This window comes from Trachurus japonicus, chromosome 17 (genome assembly GCF_045865225.1).
Source record: "Trachurus japonicus isolate A0001 chromosome 17, Traja_1.0".
Taxonomy (NCBI): Eukaryota; Metazoa; Chordata; class Actinopteri; order Carangiformes; family Carangidae; genus Trachurus; species Trachurus japonicus.
The window spans coordinates 36,145,382-36,161,769 of record NC_140923.1 but is presented as its reverse complement, the minus strand read 5'-3'; the positions used below and the strand labels follow the sequence as shown (position 1 = coordinate 36,161,769).

General features: G+C 44.8%; 1 protein-coding gene across 1 annotated transcript; it reads right to left on the bottom strand.

The window, feature by feature from the left end:
* Window positions 1-548: 548 nt before the first annotated feature.
* cbarpa (CACN subunit beta associated regulatory protein a) lies at window positions 549-13,681 on the bottom strand. The gene is made up of 11 exons (XM_085805795.1): window positions 13,533-13,681; window positions 13,035-13,244; window positions 10,436-10,507; window positions 7,485-7,630; window positions 7,214-7,275; window positions 6,932-7,094; window positions 6,654-6,834; window positions 6,393-6,533; window positions 5,226-5,424; window positions 4,892-5,087; window positions 549-4,795 (listed from the first exon to the last, which is right to left on the bottom strand). Exons 3-11 carry the CDS (start codon window positions 10,481-10,483, stop codon window positions 2,914-2,916), a joined length of 3,018 nt encoding a protein of 1,005 aa, XP_085661921.1. The 5' UTR covers window positions 10,484-10,507; window positions 13,035-13,244; window positions 13,533-13,681; the 3' UTR covers window positions 549-2,913.
* Window positions 13,682-16,388: the final 2,707 nt, after the last annotated feature.

The window sequence follows — 16,388 nt, the reverse complement described above, 5'->3', positions numbered from 1 at the left end:
AGAAAACATAGATTCATTTTTCTCTGGGGCCTTCGACCAGTTTGTAGTCACATCCTAGTGCATCAGGGGCAGATGCTGCTCGACCGCAGGCTGTGTGTGACGTCACATCTGCCCAGTCGCCTGTTTCCCAGCGATGCTCTTTGTTGTGCCGATCCCATCAGCGGGAGCCCTGCCCCCCTCTTACGCAGTCGGTCCCATCATCAGCGCCTCGCAGGGAATAAATCAGAGATCTATCAGGTGAGTCACAGCTCAGAGGGAGGGAGGGAGGGAGGGAGCAGGACTTCCCACGTCAGCAAGGTCGACAGAGAGGTCCTCCGTTCGACAACATGCGAGAGGAGTAACGTGGCGAGGATGAAGAGACACCTCATGTTGAACAGGCTGCGGAGCCAGCAGTGTGATGAGTACGTGAGGACACACTTCAGGCTCTCGTGGAAATTATTCTGCTGTTTTGACACTTTCACACATCAGGTTACATGAATCACATTACAACAGTATAATATCATGGGTGGGGGAGTCACTTTTCTTTTCTTTTTTTTTACCCCCATGTCTTTTATTAAGAAAAATGTTCAATCCAAAGTTGTGCCTCAGTTGGTCCCACAAGGTCTGGCCTTTGTCGAGGCTGCAAGACGTCTGCATTTTCTGCACTGTTTTATAATAAAGCAGATGGTTTACCATGAAATGAGAACAAAGACATGAGTTTCATAAACTACACACATACTGGATGTGCTGCAGCTCATACCACAGCCTGTGTGGAAATCGCAGTCGTGCAGGTGCCATTCTTCATCACACATTAAACCAAGGTTGTTCGACATGAACAGAAAACAAATAACACTTGAAAACCAGACTGAAAGAGAGAGGAAGAAGTCTTTTCATTCGGAGTTCTAATGACACTCAAAATCCTAAAATTATCTCCAGATTGGAATAGCTGCAACGTTAAATTAATCTATTAGTCTGCAGCAGCTTTCATAATGGATTAAACATTAATCATTTTACCAATCAAAAATCCAATTTTTTGGCTTTAGGTTCTTGAGTGCAAGGATTTGCTGCTTCTCTCTGCATTATTATTATTATTATGTTGGATTTTGCAGTAGTTTGTTAAACAATAGAAGACACTTGAAATAGAACCTGAAATGTCTTCTTCAAAACAGTAGTTTCACACATACACATACACACACACACAAAAAAACAGGTCAGAGTCCTGCTCGGAGGATATTGTTTGCTCAGACCAACAAAGACCGAGGTGCAGTTCAATCTCTCTAGAAACCTAGTGGACAAGATTTTAATGTATTAACGTTTTTGTTGAAGAAATCTTTGGACTTCACTAATGTGATATTAAGCCAATTATTATGAAATTGTCGACAAATAAAATAATCAGCAGCTTTTCAAATAAACAAAGCAGTAGCTCTTTAACCCTGAAGGAGATAGCCTACCTTCATATTTTTGACATTATTTGTAATGCCCACAAATTCTATGAAAAGACAGAAACCAACAATGTGTCAAATAGGGGTCGTTGTGTTAAAGTGCATATTTATACCGGCAGGATGATGTCTGTTGGATTCACTCAGATTTAAGTGGCCGTGTTCATCATTCAGTAAAGCCGATCATTGTGGCTCATTGATGTGTTATAGTTTTTACACAACGACTGAGCTCTAAAGCCTCTAAAGCACAAAGCAATAAGCTATATTAGACGTCGGCCACATAGACAGCACGTCTTAGTTTTGGTCAATTCATGTTTGGTTTTGGTCTTTTTATAGGATATGTTGACAGTGATAAAAATATCACCAGACATATCTTTTATTTAGTGGTACAGGGTGAGTATATTCCATTCTGCCAGGATTTGGGAACGGGCAAAATGCCACTGCTGTTCAATTTAAACCTCCTGTTTCACAGCCTCAAACTCTCTGTCACTGAACCATCTGTCTGAAAGCCTGAGAGGCTCCTGTGTCAGTCTTTTTAAGTATCATCTGTCAATCTCCCCCGATACAACACTCCACTAGAGCCTGCAGGAGCTCCTGGATCCCAGCTCCTTAATTATGATGCGTAACAGGGACAGATGACTAATAACAAAGGTGCAATACAAACATAAGAAATATGAGTATAAAAACGCTTGATGCACATACTTTTAACCACTTTGTATTTTTTGGATAACCTATCTGTTTTTACTTTAAGGACAGTGTGCCATCTCCAAATCTGCTGATATGTGTTAATGACAGAGAAGGCTGCAAGCACAAAACCATCATAATGTTCTTTTTCTATTCTTTTTTTTACATGATCAGCATTGTTCCTCCTAGCTGTCACCAAATACAGCACCAGTTCTCGTACACATTTACCCTCATGATGATTGAGACAAGAAGGACACTTGAGGAGGATATGGTTTCAAAATGAGAGGAACGGACGACAGAAACTCCATCATTATCTTTCTTCCCATCAAAGTGCTTTTTGTTTTAAAGTTAGAAATGTACAGTATTCACATACACATCGTTTGGACATACAGTAGCATGCTGAAAATTCACAGTTAAGTCTGAAAATATTAAACTTTTTTCTAAAGATGGGTCTATATTTTCAAAGCTATGTGATGAATGCTTTTTGATTTCGAAGAATGGTCACCGATAAAAAGGGGGCATCACATGTCACATTGGTGTCACAGTGGAAAATCAAGGTCTTAATGGAAACACTATGAGACTGGCCATCAAGAAGGTGCTGCTGTCCTTTAGGATATATATGTTTGATGCAGCAGTTGTCAGACCAAATTTATTTTTGAGGCCTTGTCCAAATGGAAAGGATCAGAAAAACTGAGTGAGTATCCAACACATGATGATGCTTGAGTTGCTGTGGACGTTCCTGATCAAGTCTTTGTTCTGCACGCAGTGGATCTAAAACAAAGTTGATGGTGAAGATGGCGTTGTTAACAGGTTATATGGGACTGAAGCCGGGAGAGGCAGCGTGAGTCACGGTAAGCACATGCTCCGCTCCTCCCTGGCCGAGCTTCTCTGCACTGCGCAGGCCGCCGTAGAGCCTCTCCTCCACCGACACCGCCAGCTTGTCCGACAGACTATCCTCTGCCTGCAGGGAAACCTCTGATAAGATCGCTTGACTACTGTTGTTGTTCCTGTTGTCGACTCTCGGGTCCATGTGGCTGATTTGTGCAGTCACAGCGGTCAAAGACTGGCTAGTTGTGCTTTCCGTGTCATTGTTTTTAGAGGCTTGGCAGCCGTCGCCCTCTCCACCCGACCCGCCGCAACCAGAGCTGCTCTTTTTTGCTGCGTCTGTGCCTTCGCAGGTTTTGTTGGCTGCGCTTTCGACGGCGTCCCCGGCAGCTGCTTCGCTTGATGATGGGTCTTTGTTCTCCGCGTTGTCTTTGGCCGCCTCCTCGCCAGCTGCAACCTCGCTGGCTTCTTCGTCGGCAGCGCTCGCAATCCGTGAGAGTGTGCTGTGATATCTGGTGTCCAGAGGGTAACCGGCGCTGTCTCCCCTCCTCAGCGGCGTGAACCTCTGCCTCTCTAAAGACGGGGAGTACCTCCCCCCGGTGCCCGACCCCGGGTCGCTGTATTGCTTGTGTCTCTGCCACTGCTTCCGGAGGTGAACTCTAGAGCGGTGCCTGGAGCGCAGCGGAGAGTCCTGTTGGTCGAACCGCGGGTCGTGACGGAGGAACTCGTTGAAAAGAGCATCCGTCTTCTCGTCGATGCTGTAGTCGCGGCGACGGAGGCGAGGTCTGTGAGGACTAGGGGGTTGGGGGGTCGGCTTTACCAGTGGAGACATCAACTGAGGTTGCGAATCTGGAGGTTTCTGAGGGTGAAGGGACTTCATAAGTGGATGTGGTTCTTGAAGGGTCAGAGACTGGCTGCCAGTTTGAGACCGCTCCTTGATTTTCTCCTCTGTCTCGGTGTTGTCTGCCATCTCGTCCTCCAGCTCCTCCTGGAAGAGCTTGGCCTCGATGCTCTCGCACACCGAACCTTTTCTTCCGGAGTTGGTGAAGAACAGCCTTCTCTCAGATGCCGTCTTCCCTCTCGGGGCTCCGGGAGCCCCAAAGAGCCGCATCTCTTCGGGGGCCCTGGGTGGCGCTTCGATGGAGGCGTAGCCACTGTCCATTTGAAGCAGCTTCCGATTCCCTGCCTCGTTCTCTCCTCCAGCGCCACTTCCCATCTCACTGTCCCCACCCGACGCCCCTCGGACTCCTCCCTCCAACCCCTCTACCTCCCCTTCTCCTTCGGGCTCGTCGTCCAGGTCTTGGGACAAGCAGCTGTCCAGACCAGAACGAGCTCCTGCACCACCTAAGGATGAAACGCTGTCGGCATCGCTGCGGATCGACTCCCGATCTGTGCTGCTTTGATCTGAGGAGGCATATTGCTCCAGAGAGGCTCGCAAGCTCCAGATGTCTCTGTACAGGGAGGGAGGGGCCTCGGAGCTCTCCTGGCGAATCATGAAGGAAAGAGACGAGGCTGAGTCAGCCCTTCGCCTGGCTTCAGCTCCCAACACCACATCTTCTCCATCATCTACCTCTGCCTCGCTCTTTTTCCTCGCATCTGCCGCCAAACTCTCTGTCTTTGTGTCCGTAGTTGTCCTTAACATGTCTTCAAACCTGTCCTGAACGGCAGCTTCTTGTTGCGGCCCAAACAAGTCATCTTCTTCCGTCGATTCTAGCTCGACCCCCAGTGCTCTTGATCTTACACCTGCACCAAACGTTGTCTCCTTTCCTGCTCCTATTCCATTGGTTGTGGCCTCCTCTGGTAAACAGGGCCCCTCTCTCCTGGCGCTGCTCCCTCCACTTCCCTCCACCATGGCCTCCAGTTCAAGCCTGCACAGATGGTGAACAGTCAGACAATCTGTATTTCTGGTAGTTGAATATTGCAAATCGTGGGGAGGGTAATGGGTATAATGGGAGAGGATTTACCTGCTGAGGAAGACTGAGGATGTGGGTGTTGTCGCATGATGAGACAGTGACTCTGCGGAGAGGGACTGGAGGCCACTGGTCAGGATGGGAGAGTGTGGGAAAGATTCATCTTGGAGGGTTAAGGAGTCGTCATCGGTGTGGTCAGTTGTTTCACTCGCCGCTCTCTGTCTCTGGAAGGGCCGTCTCTTGGGTGATCCTGGGAGCAATTCACATGAAAAGATATCTGTCTACTTGATTTTCTTCACCTTGTCACATGCACTTTTTAAAATTCATTTAGATATTACCCACAAATAAAAAAAAATCGTGCTCATTCATTTATGATATCGATCCAAACCTTTGGCATCCAGACTAGCAGCCCGGTGACTGCTGTCAAACTTCCACCTCCTGAAGTAAGGGCCTGCCCCCTCCAGACTGGCATGGCGCCGCAGTTTAGAGAAGAAATGTAGAACTGAAGTCTGGCCCGGAGCTTGAGTCAAATCTCCTCTCATCCCCCTTTCGCTCTCAGGCTCTCCCCTATCCCCGATAGCCTCCATCTGCCAGAGGAGATGAAGGGAGAGGAGGACGGAGGGAGGTGATGAGACATTTAGAAGGGATTGAGGCAGATGAGCTGAGATGAATCGTGACGGGCAGAGGCACAGACCTCAGGGGACCACAGTTTGTCATATTGTCACTCAGCTGCGGTGATGACCAATGTCACAGTGCATCATTGGGGTTGGGCCTGTGGCGACTGCTTTTCACAGCTCTGTTTATGAGTGATATGTGCAGATCAGTGTGGACTCAAGAGCCGATCCGTGCTAATGTTTTTTTCTCAGTATGAATACAGGCTGGCAAAGCGTTCGATTTTGTCATAGAGGCTTTTAGAGAATGCTTTCTGTTTTGTCAAGCAAAATATTGTTTCAAGCACTTACTAAAATCATGATGACAAATATCAGTTAACATACAGCGAGCACTTTGGCCCATGGAGAGGAATATTACATAGGAAACAGTATGCAGCCACGTTTGCAGCTCTGCGAGGCTAATGATGTTCACTGTGTTAGTTTAGTGAGTTAGAATACAAACATTTACTAATCAGCACTACACACAAACAACAGACTGATGGGAACATCATTAGTTTTGCAGGTATTTAATAAAAAAAGCTCATGTGAAATTAAAATGCTGCTCTGATAGTTACTCTAGAGGAAGAGTCGGGTCAAAGTTATTACATTTCATCCCGAGGGGAAGACAAATGTCTGTAACAAATATTAATGAAATTAATTCTCTAGTTCTTAAAACCAGAAAAGCCAAACTAGTTACAATTATCTATAAATATTGCTATGTCTCTAGGGGAATCTCGGGAGATTGTCAAAGTCATCAGGATTCATCTTCATGAATATTTGTACAAAAAACATGTTATGTCATGTCTGGATGGCCAACTGACTGATGGAGCTGTGCCAGTGGCTTCGCTAAAAATTAATTGACCACCTATAATTCTCTATACCATGTGGAAAAAGGTGAAACTCACAGTCTGGGAGCGTGTGTGCTGTGTTTTGATGGTGGATGAGGCCGGTCTGGGTCCCTGGTCCAGGACGGTGGAGTGGTGATGGTCTCCTGGCAGACCTCCACTGAGGCTCTGCCCCATCCAGTCGGGGACCCTCTCAGAAGGCTGGAGAGAGACACCGACACATGTTAGAGATCAGAGAACAAACCAGATTTAGCTGTTTTTGTACGTTTTAAATTAAAATCACAGCAACAGCAGTGACTCGACCACAGATGTGCATGTCACCTGGTAAATGGAGAGGGGCAGTTTTTGAGCTGTGGTCTCACTGATGTTGATGGTGCTGCTCTCTGCTGAGTCACACTCCATGATGGTGAGGATCTTCAGGTCGCACGGGGCTGGAGGCAGGTGGAGGTGGGTCAGTCTGGCCTTTTTCAGGTGGTGGAAGTCTCCTTCTGTCAGAGTGTACCTGAGGAGGAGGAGGAGGAGGAGGATAAATCATTCATCATCAAACAGCTCAGTGAAATAAACTGTAATAATTTGCCTTTGGCCCAGATAAACCGTACCTTCGTCCCTTGTTCTGAGTTGTCTTCTCCTGTTCGTAAAGTGCAGATTCATTGAAGGAGACTCTGCGGCCAGTAGACCCAGTGGAGACAAATCGTTCTGACTCTCCATCATGACAGCTTGAAGCTGAGAGAGCATCTGATTCATCCAGACGAATGGTGATTTCTGAGTGTCAGAGAGGACAAGGACAAACCCAAGGAGAGAAATAATGGACTCAGTGACGACAGTGGACCAGAATATATATATATATAGTATCTGAACTTAAAGAATAACACAGCTCTGACCTTGGGTGGGCTGAGAATCCTCAGCATAAGTAGTGTTTGTCTTCTCAGGGTCATCGCTGGCTCTGAAAGAGGGAAATTAGTTTTACCCTTTGTGCTCTTTCACAGACACAAAAACTGCCTCGTCACAACCCAGCTTTCAGTTTCATATTCATAAAAGCTTTAATCCTCTGCTGTCATAATCCCATTGACTCCTGTAAATCCTGTGTGTTTGCAGACGAACCAGGTCTGCCAGTACCACGCCGTGTGTCTCCCCGCTGGCAGCAGCACCCACCTGGAGTAGCGGCGTCCGCCCATGCAGCAGCGGTGACAGAAGAGGAGCAGCAGGGAGAGCAGGACCAGCGTCCCCCCGGCAAAGACACTCAGCAGCACCAGCAGCAGCACATAGTTCTCCACCTGGCCCGCCGACACCGGCACATCCTGACGGGTGCAACCAGAAACAGAGATTAGGACCTGTTCAGTCAAGTATGGAGGCAGCACAACAATGAATTACACACAACACTGACATGTCATTTCTCACCTTTAAATCTCACCTACAAGTAGGCAAACAGACACTAAACTGGAGACACTGGAGTTTGATCAAATATTATATCATATTATGTCATATTTAACATTTTTACCACACCACAGTAGTATGCCATAGAAAATATTTGATAATCACATAACTTTAATTTTATTTCTACAAATATAATCCAATTATTGCTCTTCTTAAAGAATATAAATGGTGACAGATCTCAGCAGTAACTGGGAACTTAAATAGAGTAAAAAAAATATGACAGTGTGCCATAAAGTAATTTCTGTCCATGTCGGCTACATTTGACCAGTCGCCAGATGTATTATAACCTTCTTAAACCATCTGTGTGATGATCCTGTGATGATCCACCTCAACACAAGATCCACCCATACATTCAGATTGGTTAGTATTTCCTAACCCCACCCCAACTCCCCTGGCATCATGAGACACAACATAAAAGGGAAAAATGGTTTCCTCGCTGAGAAGAAAAGAATTTCAAACTCACATATCGACAATACATTGTGGCTGAGTCACTACAAATATCAACCTGCTACTCACAGTTCACTGTTACTGTTTGAGTTACACCACTAAAATTTAATTTCCATTGTTTATATTCTGAGGCCATAGCTGGAGCCCATAAGTCACTCACTAACCGCACACAAAACAAAGCGCACATGTGTCTGTTGTCATGTTAGACAGTAATTGATTCACTTTAAGTTTTGCAGAAGTGAAGTGAACTTTGTCGTATTACGCTGTCAGCTAAGCGCTGTAATATTTAATAAGGAGTGGAATTAACACTGAAAGACTCTTTTAAGTCCTTCCCTCCGCACAGTGATTCTTATCCACACTCACACACATGCATCATACTTCCTGCTTGCTCACACACACACACACACACACACACACACACACACACACACACACACACACACACACACACAGACAACACAACTGCTGTCTTCTTCACTCTCTCTGATTAATACTCTCAGTCTTGGCTGAGTGAGCCTGGGGATGCTAATCGAAACGTCAGCGAGACCCTTAATTCAATTTCCCAGCTCTTCTCAATGAGGGGGAAATGAGGCCTCCACAGGCTAAAAATGGAAATGGGAGGAGGAGGAGGAGGAGGATGCAGACGCACATGAGCAATCCCCACACCAGACTTTCCTAGCTCTTCTTCCGATGTTCGTATCAAAAGCCGAGCCGGGATCGTAACAAGGGAGAAAAATAATTGGGCTCTTTTCACTGTCACAAAAGGGAAATTCATCTATTACGACACTTAGCGTCGTGCAATTTATAAAAATGTGAAAGGTTGCTGCTTCGGAGGAAAACCATGGAGATCCTCAAGGAGCACGGACCAACCTTTAGATGATGAACAGCAGCAGCAGCAGCAAAACACCTAAAGCCTGACTGAATATTAAAACACTAAAATTATCATTGTTATCAATTACTGTAATCTGTTCCAGTTACAGTAATCATTTTGTCTATGTCTTTGAGTCTAAAATAATTCATGTTAAATTCCTTGTTTCGTCTGAACAGTTGAAAACCCAAAGATACCGAGTTTACTGTAAGTCTGTGACATAAGACAAAGAAAAGCAACAACGAGACTAGTGTTTGACATTTAGATTGAAAAAATACTGAGGAAAACGTACATTAGAAAATACTGTGTGTGTGTGTGTGTGTGTGTGTGTGTAGGTGTGTGAGAAAGAGCGAAAGCAGCTGATTTTATGATGACTTTGCTTTCACACTAAAGGTACCTCCGTTAAGACAAAGCATCGATCAGTCTGTTTCAACTTCAATCCCAGGCTCAATCTAACAGCACGGAGGAGAGAAAGAGAGCGACAGAGCTGCTGAACACAGGGAGCTGTCGCCTCTCGTGCTTATAAAACCAGAGGAGGAGGAAGATTATGTGTGTGAGAGCGGAGAAAATGGGAAACGGAGCACCACGTCACTTATAGAAAACCTTTACATTCATGAGATGCAGTAGCGGTCGACATTCAGTTGGAGCCTATGGGGAGATATAATGTATTATAATAATTTGAACGTTTGAGCGTGTGTGTGTGTGTGTTTACATTATGTCTCTGAACAGCAGCATCACAGCAACACACACACACCTTGATACACCCACGGTCGCACGCATGTGTGCTTGCGCGCAAAACATACACGGGCACAGGATTTGTCAGAGCATCTGTAGCTTAATGAAATCTGCTGTTTTTACAAGCTCAGCCAAACAGGAAGAACAACACAATCAATCAGCAGCAGCAGCAGCAGCAGCAGCGAAGCCTCTCTCCGGTCTTCAGGCCATGTTTCTAACACACTCAGTAGACGTGAACAACAGTCAATTCTCCCCACGCACAGACAGCTTTAACCATCAGATAATCGCTGCTGCTGGCTCACATATCCCACCCTGTCCTCCAGCAGCACACACAGTCCTGGTTTGGAGTCAGATCCTCTTTGGATACAGATCAGACTCCGCCACTGGGACATAATACCAGCCACTGGAACACCATGTCGTTAACTCAGCTTGCATCTCTCTCTCTTATCTATCTGGATGCCACATTGCTTGTTGATTTGGTTGAGGTCCAACTCAAATTGTCATTTACCAGACGACGGTCACTGGAGCCACTATGAAGGCGTGGACAGTGTGTGTGTGTTGATGGCGTGTGGCAGAGTGGGAGGGGTGGACGGTCGGACGCAGCAGTAGATATACTCACAGTGGAGTTCTCAGTCAGACTTGTCAGAACAGGCAAATCATTGCTCATGGTCCAGGTCAGCGTGAGTGAACCCTGCAGAGGACGGAGAGAGTGAAGAGGGGAAACATCAACGTCAGTGAGCTACACAAGTGGAGCATTGACTTTCATCACAATACACATGGACACTGCTGCTTATTTTCACTCACATACAGTACGTTATATGTAGTTGTAAGTATTCACGAGACAGTCCCCAGCAAAATGCTCTGTTCACCCCAGTTTGAGTTAAAAACTACAGTGGACAACTGCTTTAGCAAATCACGTAGGACACAGAATTATATCTGGGCTGAAGCACGAGTATCGCAAGTATCGAGGGACAGAGAAGTTTGTTGACAAAAACGATAATTGGGAAAATCCCAGACCATCTCCTTTAAATTTCCTGTGTGTGTGTGTGTGTGTGTGTGTGTGTCTGTCTGTGTGTGTGTGTGCATATAATACTATGTGATATTCACATGGATATCATGTGACCACGACTAGTTAGTGACATAATGTCCTCACACATATATGATCACAGATAGCAGAGTCACAACAGCTCATCTGTAACGTACATGTGTGTTTCTGTTCCCTAGTTTGTCCACTTGATTGTTTTTTAAGGCTTAAATAGCTTAACAACTTTCCAGTCTGAGGTAAACATAACCCTGACGACATCATAGGGATTACTTTTGAAAGCTACCTTTAAATTCACATAAGATATCACACATCTGTTTTGTCACTCTTCTCAATGAATTAATTGATCTTCTTGCATAAAACTGGAGTAATACCCCTTTAACATGCCAACGTGATGTAAACCTAACCCGCTGTCCGGACTGAGCACTGTGCGTTAAACTCCAGTGAGATATTCTGACGCCTAAAGATGGACTCTCACGACACGATGATGAAAAATCCCTTTTCAATGAAGTCTTGTCTCTGCCTGTAGACCTCCAGTCTCTGTAAAACCATCATTTTTGTGTTACTGTGTGCGCCTGAGACGGGGACAGTCGTCAGTATTTTGAGATGGAGAAGAGCGTAAGAGCTGACAGTACATGGTTATTTACACAGAGTGCGTTGTGTAACATCAGCCCATGATTGCATTCCTTACACATGCTGCTAACGCTGCCACACATTCCCTCACCATGTGAGAGTCATACATTATGTAATATCTCAACAGCTCAAGGTAGCTCGGTTCAGGACGAAGCTCTGAACGCCATGATGTTCTGACAATAGAGAACCACATACACACACAGACACACACTGCACATGTTAAATCCTTGTTGTGTTCAATTATCTTCAGTGGATCTTCACACATGATCAGTATCAGCATGTCCTCATTTTGTTTTGTTTTGTTTGTTGGTTGGTTTTCTTGAGACAGATTTGTTGCTCACCATGTCTGTCCTCTATGCTCTGATTAAATAACAGTTCAAATGGTTGTAAGCTACCTCGCATAAAAATGAAATTACATTATATGTTACAAGGTTTTCGAAGAAATGTCTGTTACATTTTAGTTTCTTAATGGTTACAGCCTGACAGAGTCAGACTTGTAGGCTGGTAGAAGCTGGTTTACAAGGCCCTAAAACAGGAGTATCTGCATTTCACTATTAACAACAAAACAATTGCACAAGATTACTGTAAAAAATAAACCCATCAATTTATTGACATACTGAGCGACTTGTGTTGGGTCTGATTTTTTTCTTTTTTTTTTTATCTGACAGACAGTAAATCTCCACTGCTGCACATTGTGTCAATCAAACTAATTCTCTGTTCATCTGCTGCATTTGTGTTACAACAGTGAAACTGCAGTTAATGTCAGGTCAAACTCAGCAACACTGGCTTCCTTTATAAATTTAATGTAGCCAACATGCACAAATTAATATGAACCCATGGTAAACTCATGCTGCTGAGCCAAATTTGCACGATTCAAACCATAGTAGGCTACGTATGAGATCCTGCACATTCTGCACAAAAACACCTAATCTTCCATTTGATGAATTGGTGCTGCCATAAAATCGCACTCTTGTGTTTGAATGTTTCACATAATACACAATAGGTACATTGTCAGACAGCATGGATGATTTTCCACCATTATTATGGCTGTAAATAGAAAGTGGGATAAAAAAATTTTTTTTTTTAAAAACAGGAAGGTGTAGCGACCTGTCAGCATTATCACTTGACTATTTCATTTATGAGTAAATACTGAGTAAGACCTGAAAACACTGACGCCGACTGGTGGAGGAGATATAAATCCAAAGCGTGTGTGTGTGTGTGTGTGTGTGTGTGTGTGTGTGTGTGTGTGTGTGTGTGTGTGTGTGTGTGTGTGTGTGTGTGTGTGTGTGTGTGTGTGTGCGCGCGCGCGCGCGCCCAGCCCGCCCGCCCGCGCGTTTTTAGTTCCCAGGGTCTGATGACATGTTAACATCCTCACATCATCTCCCACTTTCACCACACACATCTAACGGGCGGACACACAGATGGACATCCAGCTGTAGGCGAGTCGGCTACATCACTATACTGACGCTGATGGGGGTTTATAAAGGTCTAAAGCCTGCCGTGTGACTGGATCCTGATGTGCTCCAGATGTGCTGTATCTTACGGTATATATGCAGGTGGTGTTGAAGCAGCTTCCCTCCGCTCCGCTCTGTGCAGACTTGACTACAGCGACCCACAGCAGCCGGCGGCGCTCAGCGGCAGCAGCCTCAGCAGCATCATCAGCATCATCATCACCACCACCATCATCTTCTCTTCTCCTCCGAAAACCCGCGGATCAGGGCTGTCCCACATCTCTGCGTCGTCTGCTCTCAGCCTGGAGGGGAACAAATCACCATAAAGTCACGCAGAAGCCCGAGCCCCTCATGGTGCCGCCGTGGCCCCTGCGCATCAAACATGTCTCACTAAATCAGATGCTGCGATTTTTACCCTCTTTTTTTTTTTTTAATTTTATTTATTCATTTTTTAAAGCCGGCTGTGTCACCTATTCTCATATTTTCCATAAAGAAATAGACTAGTAGTACCACATTAGACCGTGAGCACGCCTGTAGGCTATGTCTCTGTCAGCTGGTCCTGATGCGAGCCGGACAGAGGTCGGACTCACCCGCGGCTGTAGACTCCGGTGGTGTCGGTGCACAGGCAGCCTGCCCCGTCTGCATACTTTAATCCCAGCTTCAAATAAAGACTGTAGTTATGAATGAAACCACACGCGATTAGACACACCCACCGCCCGCTCCCGACGCACCACGTGACACACCACTGATGATGATGATGACGATGATGGTGGTGGTGGTGGTGGTGATGTGAAATGGAGGAGAAACCCCGTCCTCATTCACAGTGCAGCTGCTGCTCATGAATGGCAGCCGCAGACGGAGCGATTGATTGGTTGTCAGATTGTTATTGTTAAAAATCAAAGTGAACATAGTGTCTACTAAACATGTAGGATATTTGAACCTTATCTAATATTTCTGCCGTGCTCCACAGCGAGTCCGTCCTCAGTGCCAGAAAAGATGCACGACTGGTGTGTTGTGGACGTTTTTGTAATTCCTCATTTCTCCACCTGGTGGCGGCGTTGCATCGTAGCTTTTCAGTTTCAGGTGGAAGTTCATCATGAGATGTTTTTGTTTTCAGTCCAGACTTTGTGGGGCCTGTGACCCACAGAGGACCCTCCAGCGAAGTGACGGCATGGTCAGGGCCGTAGCCAGGATTTTTGAAATACCGAGGTCATAGTCGTGGTGCGCGGGGGGGGGTGGCGTCAGAAATTTTGGGCAATTTTATATTAAAAGGCTTCAATCTGGTGCACTTTGACAGATAAAAACTACACACATCATATTAGATTAATGCCATTTTTATGATATTATCATCACTAGTGATCATCCAGAGAAGACCCAACTTCCCTGAATTCTGATGAGAACACACCACCTATTACAAACAGTAGACTAGCTCCTCACACTCGTAGCAGCCACAGAGTAGCAAAAATATTATATTATAAAGTTTAATTCCAGCTCGAAAAAAAAAAGAGTCTGAAATGCAATGTGAAGGTCCTGGTTGTTAACATAAAGATGAACAGGTTTCTAGGGTGAAGTGTGCACTCTTTTTTTACCATAGCTATAGCCTACTATCTTTGGGTGACTTCCTTCTGGAGCGTCAGCTGTGTTCCTCACTTTGAAACAGGCCCAGGAAGTTTGTTTGCTTTTCCTTATAGTTACCACAAACATACATCTGACTGCTCCTTGTTGCAGCAAATTTTGGTTGTTGGTTTGTGTAGTATTTCACATTCTTATGCATATTTTTTATGAGTAAAATATTGGTGTCAAACTTCATTTCGGTTGTATGGTCTTCTTTGAATGGGAAAATATGAAGAGGTCTAGGTGTCGTCAATGGTAGCTACGGCCTTGGGCGTGGTTCACTTCTCTGTAATTCAATTGCTAACTCGAAATCAGCGGAATCACAATGTGTTTTCTATGAAGTTGGACAGTCAGAGAGCACAGACTTATCAACACACACCAGACTTCATATTAGCCTATATGCCTCTCTTGAAAATAAATATCTAAATATCAAACTGCTGATTGCATATTCTGCAGATTAGGCTCGACAAGGCCCCACCTTTGCCCACACACACTAATCTAAAAGGCAAGATTGCAGTCATATCCCTCTGCAGTGTGCGCTCCTCTAGCTATGATGTAGAAAGTGAAGGCTTTGCACATATAGTAGGCTAAATGCCTCAGCGCTGAAGTGGCAGGAGGTCTTATCTGCGCCTGTATGATAACAGAGCAGGAGGATGGTGAGGCTGAGGCAGCAAACAGACATCTAAAGAACTTCTCCAACCTGAAAAAACTTCAGCAAACTGGCTCAAAGAAGAGCTGTTTGAGTGACAGGTTAACAGCACATTCATTTCAGAGACAGACCAAAATAACTTACATGTGTTTAGTCAGTGCAGCAGCAGCAGCAGCACTGTTAAGTCTGGTGGCACAGTTTCAGTGGTGATGCTATTGATTCAGGAATGTGACCATGTCCTGTGTGTTCCTTTTCTCTTCAAACATCTGAAACATAAACACATCATGTGGCTTTCAAGGACCATTTACAGGAAATAATGTTGCCACTCTCCACAGACTTTACAGCTGTGTGCTTTTTACGTGCAAACTCGTTCAATAAAATTGTATGAACATGTTGTAGGCATAGCTAATGCATAAAGGCAAAGGTGAAGTTGTCTTTTTATGAGCTTCTACAACCCCTACAACATCAGAGACGCTTGTCCTGCTTTGAATATCAGAGGTGTTAGTGTCCCACAGATGTGATATTAGATTGTGAAAACTAAAATAAAATGAAACAGCAGCACACGTAGAGACAGATAATAAAGTCAGTCAACTCATTCGGTTTGCACCTGACATCATTGGAAAACTATAAGAGCAAAAAAACAAGGAATCATGTTCATAACTTGTGAATAAAACTTTTAACTTTTCAGAGGAGGAGTGGGTTACTTCTTTTAAAAGTGACATGGTCTTGTTTTAAGTGCAAAAACTGGATCAGGACACTTAAAGATGAAAGCTAAGTGCAGTTAACCTTTTGATCTGGAAGTTAAGATTTCACCACTTCCATGTTCCTGAGAGAAAATATGTGAAAGTGGATCATTTTATAAAATGTCCTAAACTCATCTATAAAAGCATAATTCATCCAAATAAAGTGTTTCCACTGCAGCAGCTCTGTGTCTATATGTGGGGAAGTGTGCGGTACACTTTGACGCATAACTTTCTCTGTTCAGAGGATCGGTATGTGGAGTATCTCACCCCCTGATCTGAACTGAGATCACTTTAAACCCTAAAGTTTATGTGATGTAGACATGAAAGCTCTGACATGGTGTTTGAATGTTATAGTAGACCACTTATTTGAGGTGACTTTGTGTGAGTGCAAAGGCCCGACTGACGACCATTAGTCCATTATACTGTGGTATGTGGCACTG

Coding starts and splice junctions, on each gene's coding strand:
- cbarpa (XM_085805795.1), bottom strand. CDS start 10,483: ATGAGCAATGATTTGCCTGTTCTGACAAGTCTGACTGAGAACTCCACT. Junction 7,276..7,484: donor GGCGGACGCCGCTACTCCAG/GTGGGTGCTGCT, acceptor TCCCTCTTTCAG/AGCCAGCGATGACCCTGAGA. Junction 6,835..6,931: donor ACTCAGAACAAGGGACGAAG/GTACGGTTTATC, acceptor CCTCCTCCTCAG/GTACACTCTGACAGAAGGAG.